Source organism: Micromys minutus (genome assembly GCF_963924665.1).
Source record: "Micromys minutus genome assembly, chromosome: 6".
NCBI classification, from domain to species: domain Eukaryota; kingdom Metazoa; phylum Chordata; class Mammalia; order Rodentia; family Muridae; genus Micromys; species Micromys minutus.
Genome location: NC_137975.1, coordinates 77754048 through 77776733, shown reverse-complemented (window position 1 = coordinate 77776733; position 22686 = coordinate 77754048). Strand labels below are relative to the sequence as shown.

Below are 22686 nucleotides of genomic sequence, written 5' to 3'. Positions count from 1 at the left end.
TGTGAATGATTTCTTGGGTATTCTGAGATTTTGGGAACTAGTATCCACTTATAAGAGATTACATACCCTGAGTATCTGTTTGTGACTAGGTTACCTCACTCAGAATGATAGCTTCAAGTTTCATCCATTTGCCTAGGAATTTCATGAAGTCATTGTTTTTGATAGCTGAATAATACTCCATTGTGTATATGTACCAACATTTCTGCATTCATTGATAGACATCTGGGTTCTTTCCAGCTTCTGGATATTATAAATAAGGCTGCTACGAAGATAGTTGTACAATTGTCCTTGATAAATGTTGGAGATTATTTTGGGTATGTGCCCAGGAGTGGAATAGCAGGGTTCCCAGGTAGTACTATATCCAAAGATTTTGAGAAATAGAAACACTTATTTTCAGAGTGGTTGTAGCAGTTTACAATTCCACAGTGGTAGAGTGTTACTATTTCTCCACATTCTCCCCAGCATCTGCTGTCACATGAACTTTTGATCTTAGCCATTCTGATTTGTGTTAGGTTGAAACTTATGGTTGTTTTGATTTGCATTTCCCTGATGTCTAGGGATGTTGAGCATTTCTTTGGGTGCTTCTCTGTCATTTGTTATTCCTCAGCTGGGAATTCTAGGTCTGTACCCCATTTTTAATTGGGTTTTTGATTCTCTAGAATTAAACTTCTTGAGTTCTTTGTATGTAAGAAGTACATATAAAGTACATACACAAGCCCTCTATCAAATGTAATATTGAAAAAGATCTTTTTCCCATCTTTTAGTTGCTGTTTTGTTCTTTTTACAGTATCCTTAGACTTACAGAAGCTTTGCAATTTCATGAGTTCCCATTTGTCGATTCTTGATCATAGAGCATAAGCCATTGGTTTTCTGTACAGGAAATGTTTTCCTGTGCCTATGTGCTCTAAACTCTTCCCCACTTTCTGTTCTATTACTTTCAATGTACCTGGTTTTATTTGGCAGTCTTTGATCCATTTAGACTTGAGCTTTGTACAATGAGATAAGAAAGGATCGATTTTGCATTCTTCTACATGCTGACTGCCAGTTGAACCAGAACCATTTTATAAAGAGGCTGTCATTTATTCATTGAATATATTTACTACCTTTGTCAAAGATCAAATGACCATTGGTGTCTGGGTATATGCCTGGGTCTTCCATTCTATTTCATTGATCTACTTGCCTTTCTCTATACCAATAACATATAGTTTTTATCATACTTGATCTGTAATAGGTAGGGATGGTGATTTCCCCAGAAGTTTTTTTGTTTTTTTTTTTTTTTTTTTTTTTGGTTGAAAATGTTTTTACTTATCCTTGGTTTTGATGATTCCAACTGAATTTGCAAATTGTTCTTTCTAACTGTATTAAGAATTGTTTTAGAATTTTGATGGGGATTGCATTGAATCTGTAGATTGCCTTAGGCAAGATGACCATTTTAATTATGCTGACCCTTTCAGTTTATGAGGATGGGAGATCTTTCCATTTTCTGGAATTTTCTTCAATTTCCTTCTTCAGAGACTTAAAATTATTGTCATACAGATCTTTCACTTGTTTGGTTACCATCACCCAAAGTTATTTTATAGTATTTATGACTATTGTCAAAGGTATTGATTCTTCTATTTCTTTTGCAGCCTTTTTAACCTTTGTGTAGAGGAAGGCTACTGATTTGTTTGAGTTTATTTTATCTCCATCTACTTTACTGAAATTGTTTATCAGCTGTAAAAGTTCTATGGTGAAATTTTGGGTTCACAAAATCATATTATATCATCTGCAAGTAGTAATATTTTGAATTCTTCCTTTCCAATTTGTGTCTCTTTGACCTCTTTTTGCTGTCTTATTGCTTTGGCTAATACTTCCAGTACTATATTGAATAGGTAAGGAAAGTGTGCAATCTGGTCTAGTCCCTTATTTTAGTGGTATTGCTTCAAGTTTCTCTCTATTTAGTTTGATGTTGGCTACTGGTTTGCTGTATATTGCTTTTATTATGTTTAGGTTTGAGCCTTGTATTACTGAACTCTTCCAGACTTTTAACCTGAAGGGGAGTTAAATTTTCTTAAATGTTTTCTCAGTATCTAGAGAGATGATCATGTGTTTTTACTTTTGAGTTTGTTTATATAGTGGATGACATTGATGGATTTACATATATTAAACTATCTTTCCACCACTGGGATGAAGCCTACTTGATCATGTTGAATGATTGTTTTGATGTGTTCTTGGATTCAGTTTACAAGAATTTTATTTAAAAAACAGTATTTTTGCATCAATGTTCATGAGAAAAATTGGTCTAAAACTCTCCTTCTTTGTAGGGTCTTTGTGTGGTTTAGGAATGAGCATAATTGTGGCTTTGAAGAATGAGTGGTGTAGAACTCCCTCCGTTTCTATTTTGGGAATAGATTAGAGAATATTGATATTAGATCTTGTAAGAAATTCTGATATAGTTCTGCACTAAACTCATCAGGTCCTGAGTTTTTTGTTTTGTTTTGTTTTATTTGTTTGTCTGGAAGCTTTTGATGACCTATTCTATTTCTTTCACGGTTATGGGGCTATTTAGATGATTTATCAGATCCTGATTTAACATTAGTATGTGGTTTCAGTCTAGATAATAGTTCATATTCTCTAGATTTTACAATTTGTTGAGTATAGGTTTTTGTAGTCGTATCTGATGATTTCTTGAATTCTCTGTTTCTGTTGCTATGTCTTTTGTTTCATTTCTGCGTTTGTTAATTTGTATACTCTCTCTGCACCCTCTAGTTTGTCTGGCTAAGGGTTTATTGATCATGTTCATTTTTTCAAAGAACCAGATCTTGGTTTTGTTGATTATTTGTATAGCTGTTTTTGTTTCTATTTGGTTAATTTTAGCTCTGTGTTTGATTATTTTCTGTCATCTACTCTTCTTGAGTATATCTGCTTCTTTATGTTCTGGACTTTTCCGGTATACTGTCAAGATGTTAGTGCATGGTCTCTCCAGTTTCTTTTCTGAGGTGCTCAGAGCTAAGCATTTTTCTCTTAGTACTGCTTTCATTGAATCCCATAAGTTTGGGTATGTTGTGGCTTCATTTTCATTAAATTCTAAAATGTTTTTTGATGACTTTCTTTATTTCTTTCTTGACCAAGCTATCACTGAGTAGTGCATTGTATAACTTCGATGTGTATATATGCTTTTTGTCATTTTGGTTGTTATTGAAGACCAGCCTTAGTCCATGGTGATCTGATAGGTTACATAGAATTTTTATGATCTTCTTGTATCTGTTGAGGCCTGTTTTGTGACTAACTATATGGTCAATTTTGTAGAAGTTGCCATTTGGTGCTGAGAAGAAGGTATATTGTTTGGTTTTACAATTCTATAGATGTCTATCAAATCCACTTAGTTCATAACTTCTATAGTTTCTGTGTCATTGTTTAGTTTCTATTTCCATGATCTGTTCATTGATGATAGTGGGGTGTTGAAGGCTCCCACTATTATTATGTGTGGAACAATATATGCTTTGAGATTTAGTAGAGTTGCTTTTATGAATGTGGGTGCCTTTGTATTTGAAAAATAAATGTTCAGGATTGAGAGTTCTTCTTGATAGACTTCTCCTTTGATGAGTAAAAAGTGTCCTTCTTTGTCTTTCGATGACTTTTGGTTGAAAATCTCTTTATTAGATATTGCTCTTGGGACCATTTGCTTAGAAGATTTTTCTCCCAAACTTTTTCTCTGATGTTGTGTTTGTCTTTGTTGCTGAGAGGAGTTTGCTGGATGCAACACAATGCTGTATTCTGTTTACATCTTGTCTGATGATCTATATTTGTATTGGAGAATTGAGTCTATTGATGTTAACAGATATTAAGAAATAGCGATTGTTGTTTCCTCCTATTTTGTTGTTAGGGGTAGAGTTATGTTTCTGTGGTTTTTTTCTTTGGTGTTTGTTGTAAGAACAAAAGTTTTTTTGATTTTACTAGGGTGTAATTTTACTCTTTGTGATGGAGTTTTCTGTCTATTATCCTTTGTAATGATGGATTTATGAACAGATATTGTATAGATTTGCTTTTGTCCTAGAATATCTTATTTTCTCCATCTATGGTAATTGAGAGTTTTACTAGATATAGTGACCTAGGCTAGTATTTGTGTTTTCTTAGTATATGTATGATGTCTGTCCAGTATCTTCTAGCTTTCATAGTTTCTGTTGAAAATTCTGGTGTAATTCTGATTGGTTTGCCTTGGTATCTTACCTGTCCTTTTCTTTTTCTGCTTTTAGTATTCTTTCTTTGTTTGAACATTTGTTGTTTTGACTGTTATGTTTCAGGAAAAAAAAATTCAGGTTTAATCTGTTTGGAGTTCTGTAGACTTCTTGTATGTTTGTGGTCATCTCTTTCTTTAGGTTAAGGATGTTTTCTTCTATAATTTTGTTGAAGATATTTACTGGGCCTTTTAGTTGGGATTCTTCATTCTCTTATACACATATTATCCATAGGTTTGTTCTTCTCTTGTGTCCTGGATATCCTGGATGCTTTGTGTTAGAACTTCTTTGATTTTTGAGTTTTCTCTGACTGTTGTGTTAGTGATTTTTTATTGTATCTTCTAATCCTGAAATTACCTGTTCTACCTCTTGTCTTCTGTGGGTAATGCTTGCATCTGTGACTCCGGATGTCTTTCCTAGGTTTTGCAACTTCAGGGTTTCCTTCTCTTGTGGTTTCTTTATTGTTTCTATTTCTGTTTTCAGGTTTTCGTGTTTTCTCTTTAAGAGCTGTTTAACCTGTTTGTGTTTTTCTGTTATCTCTTTAAGAGCTTCAACTTGCTTGGGTATGTTCTTCTGGCTTTCTCGTACTTCTCATGTATGTTATATATGTGCTTCTCATGTATCTTTATTATCATCATGAAGTATGATTTTAAGTCTAAATCTTGTTTTCCTGGAAAGTTTGGAATATCCACTACTTTTTCCCTTGGAGGGAGAACTGGGTTCAGATGTTGCCAGGTTTTCTTGGTTTCCATTTCTTAGGTTCTTGAGCTTGCCTCTTGCCATCATGTTATTGGTGATACTAGGTGATCTTTTTGTCTCTTACTGGAGCTTTTCTCTCCTGTTGGTCTGTGGGTCTGTGGTCTCCTGAGGGAGATTGATCTTGTGTCTTCGGCTTTCTGGGTAGGATATGAGTTCTGATGGTAGAGCCCAGTCCTGATGCAACTGGGCTGGTTCTTACCTTGGGCCAGAAGTGTGTTTCCAGACAGTGTGGCCATCTGTGTGATGAGAGTTTTGGGCGGCCTTTCCTGAAATAGACAGTGGAAAGGGAATGTGGACTCACCTCTGTACTCAGGAGTGAGAGCCCTCCTTTGGCTCTCCCAGGTGACCAGGAAACTACAAGCAGGCGACCAGTCCTCATCACTGTTATGCTTTCTATGGGCAGGCTGTGAGTTCTGATGGCAGAATATTAAATATTGAAATTCATATCCAAACCTAGTGTTTTAGAAGCTAATTGGTATAGGAATTTGGTAAAGAAGGGTATTAATACGATATCAACAAGCTGTTACTAACACAAATCCAAATTCAAACAGTAGCTATCTATTAAACCAGTCCTACAGAGGATACTAGAATAAAAACTCCAACACAAGGAAGGCACTCACAACAAAAGAAAGATAAGGTATTAAACATCTTGTAATGAAGCCAAAAAGAGAGAAGCACAACAATATGAAACCATCAACAAAAACAAATATAACAGGAACAATCATTTGTCTATAATAACTCTCAATATTAATAGACTGAAGTCATCTATAAAAACAAATAAGCTAATATATTACATATACAAACAAAATTCAGAAATTTGCTGCATATGAGAAACACACCTCAATAACAAAGACAGAGACTGTCTCAAAGTAAAAGGATAGAAAAAGGTCTTTCAATTAGTCCCAAGAAACAAGCTGGATTTGCCATCCTTATATCCAATAAAATATTCAGCCAGAGGTTGTCAAACATGTTAAAGAAAGACAAGTTCTAATCATCAGAAGGAAAAATAACCAAGACACAGTCTCAGTTCTGAACATCTATGCCCCAGTTGCAGGGTCACCAACATTTATAAAAGAAACTTTACTAAAGCTCAAAACACACATTATATCCTCACACAATAATAGTAGGAGATTTTACCACAACACTTGCACTAATCAACAGGTCATTGAAACAGAAAATAAAGCGTGACAAAATTAAACTAATAGAGGTTTTGAACCAAATGAATTTAACAGATATCTATAGAAAATTTTACCCTAAAACAAAATAATGCAGCTTCTCCTCAGCATGTCATGGTACTTTCTCCAAAATTGACCACAAACAATCCTCAAATCATCCCATGTACCTTATTAGACCACCATGGTGTAAAACTGGTCTTTAATAACAGCTAAAACAATAAAAAGCCAACATAAACTTGGAAACTACTCAATGATAATTTGGTTAGAGAAAAAATAAAGAAATTAAACACTTTATGAAATTTAATGAAAATATTGACACATCATACTTAAATTTATGGGGTACAATGAAAGCAGTAATAAGAAAAAAATTCATATTACTAAGTTTCTTGGTAAAAACAACTGGAGCGATCTTACACAAGTAACTTAACAGGACACCTAGGAGCCCTAAAACAAAAAGAAGCAAACACACTGAAGTGGAGTAGAAGACAGGAAACAGTCAAAATCTGGACATAAATCAAATAGAAGCAAGATAAATACAAAGAACTAACAAAATCAAAAGCTGGTTCTTTGAAACAACCAACAAGGAATGGGTGTTATGGGTGAGGTTTAAGCTTAGTCCTGTTATGACCTAATATGTAACAGGTCTGTTTTTAATAGGACCATTTCTTTGAATATTCCTTATTTCTCATGGCCTCAAGACTATCCCTTGGCTAAGTCTTTGTGATCTAGATGAAGATGATGAAAGGACCCAGTGACACAGAAAAAAATGTCTACCCTAAAGCATTTCCTGTCTTCCAAAAAGCAAGTTTACTTTACATGCCTTATGATCAGGCGTTATTTTTTCTAATTCTGTTATACAATATGATCTCAGAAGAAATGTGTCCTTAGAATTCTTTCATTTTCAAAATTAGTTTTTATTCACTTATAGCCATTATTATCTTTTCCTTCCTCTCCCAGCACCCCGTCACACAACTTTTCTCCCCATTCTACTTTTCAAACCCTAGCATAACTGTGCTCTGAGAGGCTCTTCCACAGCAGCCAATAGAAATAGATGCAGAGATTCACACCCAAACATTAGATGAAGCTCAGGGAAATGGGCAGAAAAATTGAAGGACCCAAAGAGGGCAGAGACTCCACAGGAAGACGAACAGAGTCAGGTTACCTGGATTCTTGGGGTATCCCAGAGACTGAATTACCAAAAAAATAAGAGAACTTGCACTGGATATAGCCCCTCTACAAATATTTAGCAGATTAGCATCTTGGTCTTCATGTGGGTACTCCAACACCTGGAGAAGAGGGTAGCTTTGAGCCTGTTGCTTGCCTCCCTGTGGATCCTGTGCCCCTAAAAGGACTGACTTGTCTGGCTTCAATAAGAAAGGATACTCCTAGTTCTACAGAAAGTTAACTTGTATTTGTGGTGGGGTGTTCTGTTAGTGTGTGTGTAGTGGGAGTGGGTTAACAACCAGATGGTGTGTGTCTTTTACTAAACAAAAGCATACTATATGATATCTGGGGCAAAATACTTTCTAATATAAAATATTCTAAATTAATTTTACACTGTGTCTCTATTTGCAACCCCCCACTGTTTCTCAATGTTCTAAATGAATGTTTTGATTTTCACTGAAATATTTTTTCAGCAATGTACTGTTTACATTTTCTCCACTACACAAAGTACTGTTGTTCTGACATTACAACCTCCATGATTCCTGAAAATTGTCTATGCAACATAGAGTATTAATAATGTGCTGGATGCAAACAATTCAATAGATGGGGAAGTTTTTATATCACATACTATTGTTGCAAATTAAAGAGATGTTATCTGTGACTAAAATGAAGATTCCACACTTTCGCTTTTCTTTCTGATGAGACTGTTGGTCACTGAAGTGAAATATAATAAAAGGTCCTGCTTAGAACAAATACATTTAATAATTCAATCCTGATGCTTACATCCAATCAATTGCAGTACAACTTTCGTAAGTGCAGCCTGAATAGAATGAATTCTACTTAGATTTAACCCAAGATCTTTGGACAGAAATTATGTTTATATACGTAAGCCTCCCCCCCCCAAAAAAAATAAATACTTTACTTATGATATCCTAAGGCATGACAAAAATGTATGGTATTTTGTTACATGAAAGTTCCTTGCCTCAAAAAATAAGTAACAATAAAACCCTATATACATCTGGATTTACATCATACATTACTGCTCTATTGTATCTAGAATGTAGAAACCAACACATTAAAAAAAAAAAAAAAACTATGTTTCCTGGTTCTGGAAAAAAAATCATAAATATTAAACTGCCAGATGCAGTACTCAGTACTTTTCCTGTGACCTTGTGTTCCAATGTTCAGAAAGGTTGAAAAAAAAAACATTGTCACTCTAACTAAGACTGAGTGACACAAACAGGTAAGTATTGAGAAAAGTGGATGTTTAGGGCAGAGACCTTTTTAGGGAATAAAATTCATACCTGCCTTCATCAAGTAGAGATGGACATAGCAATTGGCAACTTAATTTAGACCTTAGTTACAGTCTTGAAATAAGCCAAAAGGGTGATATTGAGGTCTTGAATCATCATGGTCATGAGGCTATTGACACTGACTGAAGTTGAACAGTCATATGATCGTCAGCTTTATTCCTAGTGTTAATCCTCCTTCCCTCCTAGCAGTGTGTGGCCCTGGGGATGATTCAATGGCCTATATAGGCGATGGAATACTTACTGGATGTGAGACTGCGTGAAACAGAGAGGCTGTGCCAGGACTCTTCAGAGATGCCATTGCATTTTTCTCAACCATGCCCTTGTGAGTATCTCATGTTCTTTTAGTAAGATAGGACAGTCCACTCATATACAAGATTTTTTTAGACAATTTATATTTTTCCTGTTATTTTTGCTTTATATGATGTGAAAAAACTGCTGTTCATACCTGATCAAGATAATTGAAAGTAGGTCGAAATTGAGAAGTTGGTTCTAATTCCTACTCAAGAAGACAAGTACACCACACGTTCTTGCACCAGTGGTTCTGGAAGGAGTCTTCCTTTCAGGAGATATTTAGAAATGTCTAGAGACATTGTGGGTTTTCTGAAATGACCTATATGGAAAGAAGAAGTAAAACATGGTCTAGTGGTAAGAGCAAATGTTTTGTTTATATGATGTCAGATGACCATGGCATAAAGTGATCAATTCAGAAAGTCAAATTGCAGAAAATGAGACATTTGACTGGAATGAGATAACAAAGACTGTGTATTAAATTCATAATTACTATAGAGGAAAAATGAAACATGTTCTATTTTCTGGATTTCTGCTATTAGATGCTGGACTTGAATGAATATAGTATTCTCTAATTAGGGGTCTTAGTATACAAGAATAGTAGATGAATATCTAATCACACAGTTTTAGAGTTGTTAATTAATCTAAATATTTTCCAAAAATTTCCAAAAAGAAGATGATGTAATTATTACATTTTCTTCTTAAGAAAAATTCTAAGTAAATTAATTGATAATAAACACCAATTGGGAATTTGAGATTTAAAAACAAAAATCCAGTAACATTAGTTCATTGAATTCAGGTTGAACCATGGATATCTTTCAGATCATAAATGCTAGGACTGAGTATACATGAACTATTGTATACATGTGTATCTTCTGTTCAATGTTGTGGTGAGTATTAAATGGATGGCTTATCTCTTTATTGACCCCTGTGTTCTCACTCCATGAATGCCGCTCTTGTGCACCTGGGTTCACAGATTCTGTTGCTTGGTCCACTAGCTACACTATCCATGAAATTCCTTTCCCAGGTGGTTCACTCCACGCGCCCTGGTGCTTGTATACTGGGTGGATACGACTTTCCTGATATTTTCTTTCCTCCACCCCCTGGCACAAAAAAGGCTCTAAAACCGGATTGGTTTCATTCAAGTAGGTTTATATATTAAGTTTTCAATTCACAAACCTCCTACATTATAATATATCTAATGGACAAAAATACAAACTATCCTTCTATATGAGATTACAAAAAAGAACTTTAGAAACCTTTAAAAATATTTATATATACCTAACTCCCATTAAATCTACCAGGATCTAGATCACTCTTCTCTGGTTCTATCTTAAATTTTCTCTCTCTTTTTTTAATATTTAGTGTAATTTTATTGCTTAGCTTATTAACCAGAGGTATACCCTGTGTACCAAAAAAAAACCCCTCAAGTGTGCCAACAGTACTGACTGCAATCTTTGTCACATCCTAAACACCCATCCAGACAGCCAGGGATTCTAACTGTTCCCTGACTTTTTCAAGAAGTAGAGGATAAACTGAATTTGCTAACTTCTTAAAGATATTACCACAACTGATTTTATTATAAATATTTCTTGTGTAATAAAGAAGAATTGCATTCAGCACTATCCTTCAACTTGTTCTAAAGCAATAGAGAAAACATGGAGTCCAGAACCAGTAAGAAATCAGATGAACAACATACACCTAACTGCCATGCTAAGTGTCTTTCTAATAAAATAAAACAAACAAACCCAGAAAGTTACACAGGAATACCCACTCACACTAGGCTGCTGGGTAAATATAATGAGTCTGTTAATCTGCTTCTGTACTGTAAACTAAACTACTCCTCTCCTAAGTCCTGAGGATCAGAGGGAAGGCAGAAAGTCTTCAGATCCCGAGCATCAAAAAATCTCTTGACTGTGTGTCTGTGACTTTGTGTAAGGATGAAAATGTTCCTTATTTCCCAGGGATAGTGTCCAAGTAATTCTTCAGCACTCCCATCAAGTGTTCATTGTGAGTCTTAAACAGTCGCTTTTTCTGTGAAGCTGGCTTTTTCCTTCTCTGAATAGAGGCCACCTTTTTGGTCCAGACTCTTCCATGGAAAAAATACTCTGTCACTTCAATTACTCTTCAATTTTCTCCTCATCCATTGAATCCATGGTAACACTCCTCCAAAGTACTTGGAATTCTTCATCCACAGAAAAAGACCAGGTTTTATCATTGAAAAACAGAGTTTTCTTCTTATTAGGATGACTTACAAATTGTATGTAGTCCCCTAAAGTCTTGACAGCTTTCTGGGTATTAGTCAATCCTTCTATGACTTCTAAGATAATTCCTTCTAGTCCTGCCTGGTCGTGGTTATCTAGAAGCCTGAGTAGGGCCTTCTTATTGTTCAAATTGTACTTAGGTTTCAAGGCATATTTTCCATCCTCTACTCAACTTTTGGGATTGTTGTCTAAAGCCTCCGTTATTAGCCATTGTTTTTGCTTGAGTCTAATATCTAGGTGTTTTATCTAAAATCTCTTCCAAAGTTAAACGATGTGTATCTATTAGCCAATGTTGTATTTTTAGAGAATTTTCAATCTTAGCACGAACACCGAACTTAAATCTAGAGCTTCCAGAGAAAGCTTTTAAGTTAAATGGTCTATTATTGTGATCTGAATTTTATTTAGAGTCTAATGATCTTTTATGTTTGGCTTTCATCTTTTTCTCTTTGAATGAGGAGGGTGACTTAGAAGGAACAGTACGTTGTTCTTCCACAGGAGTAGAAAGCTCATTTTTTTAAACAGTTCTCAATCTCTCAATAGGCTTCGATCTATAATGTTGTTGAGGGGGTTGAGCCATTGGCTGCAGAGCTCTAGGCAGCAACTCAGACCAGGCATGGTTCTCCACTGTTCCTAAAATAAATTTGAAAAAGCCTCATGATTTTTCAAAATTTAGTGGTATAATAAGAAATGGTCTTCTTCAAGAAAGCATGTACTAATTTTTAGTCAACACAAAAAGGTCAGGTGTAAAGTCATATGAATAATACTATACTGAAGAAAGATACCATGCTATCCTTCTCAAAATATACATATTTCACAGAGTTTGGGAAACTAATGTTTCATATCCCCATCTTCCTCAATGATCTCTGAGTATTAGTCTTGATTTTTATATAGAAGAAAAGGGAGTTTTCTCTGAGACTGTGACTCTTAGGACATCACAAGCTACACTCATAAAGTCTTAACTAACTTGATTGCCCAAGCATGAGCTGAAAATCTAAAGTCAATATATGTGCGAACAAGCATGGCCAGTGGAGGCCTCACTATCACTAAAACACATTATCAAACCATACAGGAAAAGGCGTAGGGCAGAGATATGAAACTTCTTTTGATAACTTTAACCTAACGGACTGAAAAGGCTCTTATTTGTGTTAGCAAGGGCACTTCTGCTGCTGGTGGTGTCAAGCCTTCTTTTATGGGAGAATGTGGCTTCTGGAACTTTAGAAAGCTATGAGGCTGATGATGATCCACTAGGTATCAAGGGACTGTTTCTTAATGCCAGAAGACTGTCTCAGAATATCAGCAACCTCAACATGGAATTGCGCAGGACATATGTAAGTACTTCATTTAGCTCTGATCTATTTCACAAGCAACATCCAGTCCAATTGTCCTATAATATATTTACAGTTATCATGAGCCAAATTTTTAAAAAGCACAGTTCTAATTTAAAAAATTAAAGCATCAGCTATTGAAAAGTGAAGTAAGAAGGGGTAAGTTTTATGAAATAGCAAGAATTTTTGAAGAAATCAATGAGTCTTGGAAATTTTCTCCCAGTTATCTTTAAATTTTTCTAAATTTTTATTTGTGCCATAAAAATCTAATAGCTACAGATGGGGAAGAGCTCTGACTTCCTGACCTTGTTTACAACTCTGTCAACATCTTTGTTTAGTTCAAAGCAACACATACATTAGAGGAGAAATGTATTGTGGTGAGTCACATAGAATGAATGGAAGTAATTTAAAAGGTCATATTACAAGCGAGAAAGTAAGCAAACAAGCAAGGAACAAGCAAGCAAGCAACAAGCAAGCAAGCAACAAGCAAGCAAATGAACAAATTGATGAAACATGAAACAATAGCCTCTCAAATGTTTAAACTCTCAGATTCATTGTTTAAGTGGGTACAATGCATGAGTTTATTCTATTTGAAGGTTTGTTTAGAACAGGAAGGGGTTCTGTGTTTGAAAGAGCTATGTGTTCTTGGTTCAGTACATATAAGGGAGACAATAATACACAAGGCTTCTGTTTAAAATAGGCACCAAGAGGATGTGTCTCTTTTTGCAAAACTATATGCTATGATATAAAGCTTTAACTCACTAGTTTTTCTGTTTTTCCCTTGTTCTGTCTCAGACAGTCAATGAAGTCTCTGAAAATTTATACAATAAATATGTAAGTACCTCTCTTACTTCCACCTTCTTTTCTCCCCAAAGTTTCCATGTTAATGACTTTGCTTGAGCTTAGCACTGAAAAAAAAAAAAAAAAAAAACAGTTTCAAGAGATACACTTCCATGGGTAAAAGAAATCACCAACCATTCAAAACGCAGAACAAACACAGGACAGCTTTGTGAAATCATTGGTTTGCAAGAAATAGAAAAACATTGTAGGCCTTTATGTATTTTTTTTCTGTTGTTTACTTAAAAAAACTCCTTGCACTTGCAACATACTGTTTTAATTGTTGTTTCCTGGAGAGAATTCTGATCCCATGATTTTGCGTCTATGGAGCCAGTCTCTGTTGCCATTGTTCCATAGCACACTGGAGAAATCTAATAGAGAAGTGTATTGGAGTGAGTGAATCAGGAAGCATGAATGGACTGAATCTATAGTGTGATAATTCAAGAGAGGGAAAAGGCAAACACCAACAACATATTAGCTTCCCCTAGACCCTGGCAATCATACTTGTGCCAATTTAAACCATGTTTAAAATATTCTGGTGTAGAAGTTTATTCATTGTGAAGGCTGGATTAAAAAAGAAACTGGTTTTGTGTTCTTGAGGACTGTATGTTCTCTGTTCAAGGTTAGTTAGTGTCAAAAAAAAGACAGATTGGATATGACTTTATTATTTATGTGGGAACTCAGAATATCTCTGTCTGCTGTAAATATGCATTCACAATAACTCTTTACCCATTAATTTTTGCCACTCCTCTCTGATTTAGCTAAATTCATTATCAGATTCCTATTACAATTTTTAAAATAAATCATTTATTTTTATTTTCTTTCGTTTCAAAAGCCTTCATTCTAAAGGTGTTATTTAAACTTATAACAGAAAGCATCAAAGACCAAATTTCAAGTAATACATCACAGGTGTATTATGATCTTTTATTCAGTATTATAATACAAAAAAGCCTCTGGCATAACAAAAGTCAATGGGAAAGCTTGCAGAGAATGATTTACTCAAATTTTTTAACTTTATTTACTTTTAAAATTAAAGTTTCAATTTTGAACTATAAGTGTAACCAATGTGACTAGGAAAGATATTAATATTAAATAATAAGTAATCAATAATATATTTAGATAATAATATTTATAAACATCTATTGATAGAAATGTAAACATTAATTCATATATTGCTGCTTTTTATCTTCATTGCCTACTGTTTCCTAAAAATGTTCACTTTGCTTTATCTAATTGTGTCAAACATGACACATTGTCAGTCAGGATTTATGATAAACACTGGATGGAACAGATGTTTGCATTGTCTTTTTTATGAAATATTTTCTTTTTTTACATTTCAAAGGTCCTTTCCCAATTTCCCCTCCTGAATTCCCCTATATCATCCCCCTGTCTTTATGAGAGTATTCCCCACCCACCCTCTTACACCCTCCTACCTCTCTGCCCTGGCCTTTCCTTACATTGGCATTGAGCCTTTACAAGGCTGAGGCTCTCTGTCTTCTCACTGATGCCTGTCAAGGCCATCCTTTGTTTCACATGCATCTGGAGCCAATGGTCACTCTATGTGTACTCTTGGTAAGTGGTTTAATCTTTCAGAGCTCTGCAGAGTCTGGTTGGTTGATATTGTTGTTCTTCCTATGGGGTTGTAAACCTCTTTACCTCCTTTAGTCCTTTTTCTAACTCCTTATTTGGGGTCTTTGTTCTTAGACAAATGAACGGTTGAGAGCATTTGGCTATATTTTTCAGGCTCCAGCAGAACGTCCCGTCAGGTGATGCAGTCTTTAGATGACCTTTTCTTCATTCTCTGCTCCACACTTTGTTTCAGAATTTCCTCCTGTAGATATTTTGTTGAGTGTACTAAGGAAGCCTAAATCAACCATACTTTTGTCTTTCATTTTCTTGAGTTTCATGTGGTCTGTGAATTGTATCCTGGTTATTCTAAATTTTGGAGTTAATATCCACTTATCAGTAAGTGAATGCCATGTGTGTTCATTTGTGGTTGGGTTACCTCACTCAGGATGATATTTTCTAGTTCTATCCATCTAACTAAGAATTTTATGAAGGTATTGATTTTAATAGCTGAGTAGTAATCCATTATCTAAATGTACTGCATTTTCTGTATTAATTCCTCTGTTGAAGGATTCTGCAGTCTTTACAGATTCTGGCTATTATACATAAGGCTGCTATAAGCTTAGTAGAGTAGGTGTCCTTCTTATATACTGAAGCATCTTTTGGGTATATGCCCAGGAGTGGTATAGCTTGGCCCTCAGATAGTACTATGTCCATTTTTCTGAGGAACCTCCAGACTGGCTTTCAGATTGGTAGTACCAGCTTGCATCCTACTAACAATGGAGAAGTGTTCCTCTTCACATTCTCTTCAGCATCTTCTGTACCTGAGATTTTGGTATTAACCATTCTGACTGGTGTGAGATCGATCCTTGAAGTTGTTTTGATTTGCATTTTCCTGATGACTAAGGGAGTGAAACATTTCTTTAGTTGCTTCTTCTCAGTCATTTGATATTTCTAAGGTGAGAATTCTTTGTCTAGCTCTGTCCCCTATTTTTAAATAGGGCTTTTGGTTCCCTTGAGTCTAACTTCTTGAGTGATTTGTGTATATTGGATATTAGACCTCTATCTGATGTAGGAGTGTTAAAGATCTTTTCCCAATCTGTTGGTTGCCATTTTGTCTTACTGACAATGTCCTTTGCCTTACAAAGCTTTGAAATTTTATGAGATCCCATTTGTAGATTCTGGATCATAGAGCATAAGTCATTCGTGTTCTTTTCAGGAAAGTTTCCCCTGTGCCTATGTGTTCTAAGCTCTTCCCAAATTTCTCTTCTATTAGTTTCAGTGTATTGGGTTTTATGCGGAGGTCATTTATCCACCTGGACTTGAGGTTTATATGAGGTGTTATGAATGGATTTGTTTGCATTTTCTATGTCCTGATCTGCAGTTGAACCAGCACCATTTGTTGAAATGCTGTCTTTTTTACACTGGATGATTTTAGCTCCTTTATCAAAGATCAACTGAAGATAGGTCTTTGGAAGCATTTCTGGGTCTTCAATTCTATTCTATTGATCTATCTGCCTGTCTCTGTACAAATACCATTCAGCTTTTTTTTTAAATCATGATTCTTCTCTAATACTGCTTGAGATTGGGATCATAATTTCCCCAGGAAGTTTTTGGGTTTTTTGTTTGTTTGTTTGTTTGTTTTTTGTTTTTTTTTTGTGTTTCCTTTTTTATTGTTGGGAACAGTTTTCTCTATTCTGTTTTTTTTTTTTTTTTTTCAAACGAATTTGATAGGGATTGCATTGAGTTTGTAGATTGCCTTTGGTAAGGTAGCCATTTTTCCTTTAATAATTCTGCCCATCCATGAGCATGGCAGACCTTTCCATCTTCTGAGATATTCTTTAATTTATTACATCAGAGATTTGAAGTTATTGTCATAAACATCTTAAACTATCCTAATTAGAGTCACACTAAGGCATTTTATATTGTTTGTGACTATTGTGATGAGTGCTGTTTCCCTAATTTCTTTCTCAGCCTGTTTATACTTCAAGCAGAGGAGGGCTACTGGTTTGTTTAATTTTATATCCAGCCACTTTGCTGAAGTTGTTTATCAGAATTAGGAGTTCTCTGTAGGAATATTTGGGGTAACTTAAATATACTATCATATCATTCGCAAATAGTAATATTTGACTTTTCCTTTTCAATTTTTATTTCTTTGACATCATTTTGTTCTCTAATTTCTCTGTCTAGGGCTTCAAATACTATATTGTATATGTAGGGAGAAAATGGGCATCCTTGTCTAGTTCCTAATTTTAGTGGGGTTGCTTTAAGTTTTTCTCCATTTTGTTTGATGCTGGCTACTTGTTTGCTGTATATTGCTTTTACTATGCCTTGAATTCCTGATCTTTCCAAGACTTTTAACATGAAGGGGTATTTTGATTTTTTTCAATTTTTTTTCTCAGCAACTAATAAGATGATCATGTTTTCTTTCTTCCTTTTAGTTTGTTTATATAGTGGATCGCATTAATATAATTCTGTATATTGAACCATACTTGCATTCCTGGGATGAAATCCATCATGATGGATCATCATTTTGACCTGGTTTTAGATTTTGTGAGATTTTTTTTTTTTTGAGTATTTTTGCATCGGTATTCATGAGAAAATTTGGTGTGAAGTTTTTTCTCATTGTTGTGTCTTAGGTTTTAGGTATAAGCATAACTGTGGCTTTATAGAAAAAATTAGGTCGTGTTTCTTTAGTTTCTATTTTGTGAGAGTATTGGTATTAGGTCTTCTTTGAAGATCTCACTAAATATATCTGGCTTGGGCTTTTTTTTATTTTTTTGGTTTTGGGACTTTTATGACTGCTTCTATTTCTTTACAGGTTATAAGACTGTTTAGATCATTTATCTAGTCCAGACTTAATTTAATTACCTGGTATCTGTTTATAAAATTGTACATTTCCTCCATTTTTTTAGTTTTGTTGAGTATAGGTTTTTGTAGTAGGATCTCATATTTTTTTATTAATTTGCTCAGTTTTTGTTGTTATGTCTCCTTTTTATTTCTGATTTTGTTAATTTGGGAACTGTCTCTGTGCCCTCTGGTTAGTCTGGCTAAGGTTTTTTTCTATTTGTTGATTTTTCTCAAAAAGAAAAAAAAAACAGCTTCTGGTTTTGTTGGTTCTTTGCATAGTTCTTTTTATTTCTACTTGGTTGATTTCAGCCTTGAGTTTGATTATTTTCTCCGATCCACTCTTCTTGGGTATATTATATTTTTGTTCTAGAGCTTTGAGGTGTGCTGTCAAACTGCTGATGTATGCTCCAGTGATAACTAAGTATTGTTAAGCTTCCATGTGTATGTGGCCTTTCTGTTGTTTTGTTGTTATACCTTGGTCCATGTTGATTTGATGTTATGCATAGGATTATTTCAATATTCTTTTATCTATTGAGGTCTGTTTTGTGACTGACTAAATGGTTAATTTTGAGAAGGTACCATGACATTCTGAGAAAAAAGGTATATTCTTTTGTTTTAAGTTGAAATTTCCTATACATATTTGTTAAATACATTTGGTTCATAACTTCTTTTAGTTTTACTGTGTCTCTTGTCAGTTTCTTTTACCATGATTTGTCCATTAATAAAATAGGGTGTTGAAGTCTCCCACTATTATTGTGTATATTACAATGTATGCTTTGAGCTTTAGTAAAGTTTATATAATGAATGTAGGTGCCCTTTCATTTGGAGCATAGGTAGTCAGAATTGAGAGTTTATATTGGTAGATTTTTCTCTTTTATGTGTATGAAATGTCTTTCTTTATATTTTTTGATAACTTTTGATTAAAAGTCAATTTTATTCAGTATTAGAATGGCTGTTCCTGCTTGTTTCTTGGGATCATTTGCTTAGAAATTTATTTTCCAGCCTTTTACTCTGAGGTAGTGGTATTCTTTGATGCTGGGGTGTCTTTCCTGTATGTAGCAAAAATTTGGGTCTTTTTATTTCTCCAGTCTGTTAGTCTTTGTTTTTTATTGAGTGCCCATGTCTGCTCAGGGCCTTTCATTCTCTTTAAAAGAAAAAACATATAATCTTTAAAATGTGTAGGTAAAATATATGTATCTTTAGAACAAACAGGAAACAAGAAGTTGATGAATGTAAATATCCAATATGATAATAATGGTCCTATATTCTAGAGAAAAATAATCTGTAAAACACTTCATATTGCCTAGCTTTATTATTTTTTATTTTTCCATTGAGTAAAAAACATAGGGAAAATAAGAAAAAAAAGAGTTAATAAATTTAGAGTTAGTAAAGTACAAGATAGGGGATAATCATTCATTAGACAAAGAAAATGACATTTCAAATTAATTTATAGGTAGCAACATGTTTATGTTCTTAAGTCTCTAATCATATATTTAATTTATATAAAGCATACATCTATTGACTACATTAATAGTTTGGCTAAAATTACATTGATTTATTTTTCTCAGTTTTAACTAAGTGAATAATTTTGATATATACAGATGCTTGATTTTATTGAGGATATGGAGTTTCTGGTCAAGACTCTCACGTGCTGTCACAATTATTCCATCAAAACACCACGAAATCTGGATGAAGCCCAACAGATTCCTGTGAGTTTTTAGCTTGAACTTTTTTCCTAAATAGCTGAAGCAGTAGACTATCATTACTTTGTCATGCTGTAGGTTCTCCTAAGTATTATAATGTATGTGGAAATCATACCTACAGGGAAATAAAGTAAGAATGAACAAACACAATTCTTGTTTTTGATTTTATAAACAAAGGAAATGTTAAGTAATATTGTAACAAGTCTTTAAATAGTCACTTAGGAGGGTTTTAGGTTAATGATATGTCACTTCTAGATTTTACTTAATAAAGGCAAATATCTCTTAATGACTACCATGATTAGTTTTCTTATTTTTCAAGACTTTTCTTATTCTACTTGTGTTTCTTACCTAGTTATGTTTGCATGACTTCCCAGCTCTTTTGTGTGCCTCAACTTAAAGCACCTGAACAAGGGACTGCTTATAAGCACAGTGACATGCTTCGGAGAACAATGAGGCTGCCTACATATCAGTACAGCTGTAATTATAACTGTAGTAGTCTTTCCTTATGATTCTTTCCAAATCTTATCACTAAATAAACTGATTTAAACATCTTGTGATAATAGATAAAGTGAAGGAAAATTATTTTTAGATATGAACTATGTAGAAGTTCCACAAAGTACTTTATTGACATTGCTGCAACCTGTTTTATAATGGTAAATTATAGGTTTTTATTTTACTTTATTAGTCTATATTTTTAATTCCATAAATATTTCTGTTTTCCCATAAAAATAGCAAATGGAATTTTATTTCAGTTTGTCTCATAGAAAACCCAAACCAACTAATTCTTTTTTTTCATTTCACTTATCTTAATGCAATTGACAAAACGTGGCCTTTTAGATTAACGACTTTCCAAAACTGATCTTCAGTAGAATGAGGGCTTGGAATGAAACTTCTAAAAATCTACTGACAATACTCCAGGATATTCCAGGAGTGCATGATGATGTCATTTCACTAGCCAAAGACATTAAAACAAAATTATCAGAGCTTTTTGGTTACACCCAGAGTATACTCAGCACGGTGAGTATTATTCTTTTCTTCTACTTTTCTTAATCATGAATGATGCGACTTCTGCAATAAAGATTAAAATTTGAAGCATCTTAGCTGTAGATATTGTCAGATGTAAAGGTTAGAGATTAAAGCATAACTTTTCACAGTAATTTGGACAGTATTTCTTTCGCTGGGCAGAGTAAAAATATTCCCTTCTACTTTTAGATAGTTTTATCACAATTAGCCCTTGATAATCAACATTCCTTACATGCCAAGGCCAAACATAAGTCTATGTTTAAGTATCCAATCCTGATCTTCCATCTTCACAGTCATTAACAAAACAAATTTATTCAGAAATTAATTAAATATGAGAAAATGTATACAGAAATGCTGATTTTACTTGGAGGTAACTGACAGATGTTTGGTATTGCATGCTAGAAATGTGAAAATCTACATACCTGTGATTGAAGTAACATTGTTTTATTTTTCTTTGTTATAACAGGTTTTCTCTTCTTAATTTTCTTAATTTTGTTTAAAATACATTCAGTAATTTTGATCACATCCTTTCCCTTTACTCACTCTTTCTTACTCTATCATTTCTGCCAAACTCTCTCTTATTCTCCCTCCCACTTTCCCTCACAGTTATTCCCACAATATTTTTACCATCAATACATCAGTGTATCTTGCAGACAGGTATGCTAGAACTGATACCTGTCTGAAAGAAGTTTCATGGTCTAATAATTTCCCGAAATGTAAGTTAGCATCTAATAATAAAAGGAAAAGCAAAAATAATCTCTACAAATAATAACTGACCTATTTTAATTTTGATTATTAGATTTTTCGTACAACAGAAAATGTGGATTATGCCGTCTTCTCTGGTCTTGAAGACTTAAAATCATCTGATGAAGAATTTCGTCTTTTTGCTTTTTGTAAAATTTCCTATTGCTTAAAAGTAGATATGCATATAATTGAACTTCATCTCAAGCTATTGGAGTGTGTGGTATATATTAATAGTGAGGTTTGCTTAGATATAAATATTAAAGATTATTCATGATGATAAATCTTTTTGAATAATCTTAATTTTATGATCATGAATGTATGATTGAGTATAATGGGTATCTTTTAATAGAAAAATAAACTACATAAACATATATGTTAAAATTTACAAAGAAAACTTGTTAGTTTCATTTATTCATTTATTACTAAATGTAGTAAGTGCTTCAGGAGGTATGAAACACAAATGAATAATGCACAACTTATGTCAGATTCACAGTAATCTAATGTTAATGTGTAGTTATCTATATTAAATACTAAATTCACAATTAAAAGTATTTCCATGTTATTAAGTACATGGGACTATGGGGATACTGCAAAAAATAATTCATTTGAACAGATCCTATCTTATTAATCTGTGCTATAGCCATCCACCTATCAGATGGTCTGCCAAGCACTTAACACTATGTGCTATGGTTTGATTTGTAAGACTTTCCCTTAATGTACAAGTCATATGTACTCACTACAATCTTCAGACATGTCCCTAAGGTTTATGAGTTTTATAATCTAGTTTTATGAGTTATGTTTATACCTTCCCAAGATTCAGGTTGAGACAGAATTCACATCCTATGTGCATGACCATATTCTCTGGCCATCATACATCATCACATCATCCCATGATATTATAGTCCTTGCAGGTACAGCCAGGCTGGCGCACAATATGTTCAGGCCAGATCTGGTGAATGCCTACAATTGACATTAAGTTTCTGGCACTAGTCTAAATCAACCACTAATAACCCAAAATAATTTCTAAATACATTATAAAATGTATCCACATACTCAAAGGTAAATAAATATTTTTTATTCACTCTCAAAGAAGCTGCTCAACCTCAAATGTCCCAGTACTTATATATTAGCTATAGCTCTCAAGCTTTATCATAGACCTTTCTTTGTGCAGTGCATAATGATAATCACAGAAGATCTCAAATAATAAAGTGGAAGAGAACAAGAATAAATGGGCTGCTTATGCACCAAAAAGATATGTGTATCATACAAAACCCAACTTTAAGAACAATTTTGAAGAGCAGGGCAGATAAGGTGGAGAGAGAGGGGGGATGCACCAGAACAAAGCAATGACCGGTTGTTATGATAGGGCCCATTAAATCAAAGCACACATGTACTTGCTTGTACAAGAACTGGAAGAGAACAAGATATTGAAGAAATGTCTATTTATGCAATATCAAC

At 34.0% G+C, this 22686-nt stretch overlaps 1 protein-coding gene and 1 pseudogene across 2 annotated transcripts; one reads left to right on the top strand and one right to left on the bottom strand.

Annotated features, from left to right (window-relative positions):
* Positions 1-10869: 10869 nt before the first annotated feature.
* Positions 10870-11616, bottom strand: LOC308422096 (general transcription factor IIE subunit 2-like; annotated as a pseudogene). Its single transcript has one exon. The product of its transcript is annotated as a general transcription factor IIE subunit 2-like (transcript).
* Positions 11617-12198: 582 nt separating this feature from the next.
* On the top strand, positions 12199-21502 carry LOC308422095 (prolactin-7A2-like; the record flags this gene model as incomplete). Its single annotated transcript, XM_080918549.1, has 6 exons — positions 12199-12257; positions 12313-12508; positions 13301-13339; positions 19360-19467; positions 20299-20478; positions 21284-21502. The coding sequence occupies 6 exons, from the start codon at positions 12199-12201 to the stop codon at positions 21500-21502; spliced, it is 801 nt and encodes a 266-aa protein (XP_080774675.1).
* Positions 21503-22686: the final 1184 nt, after the last annotated feature.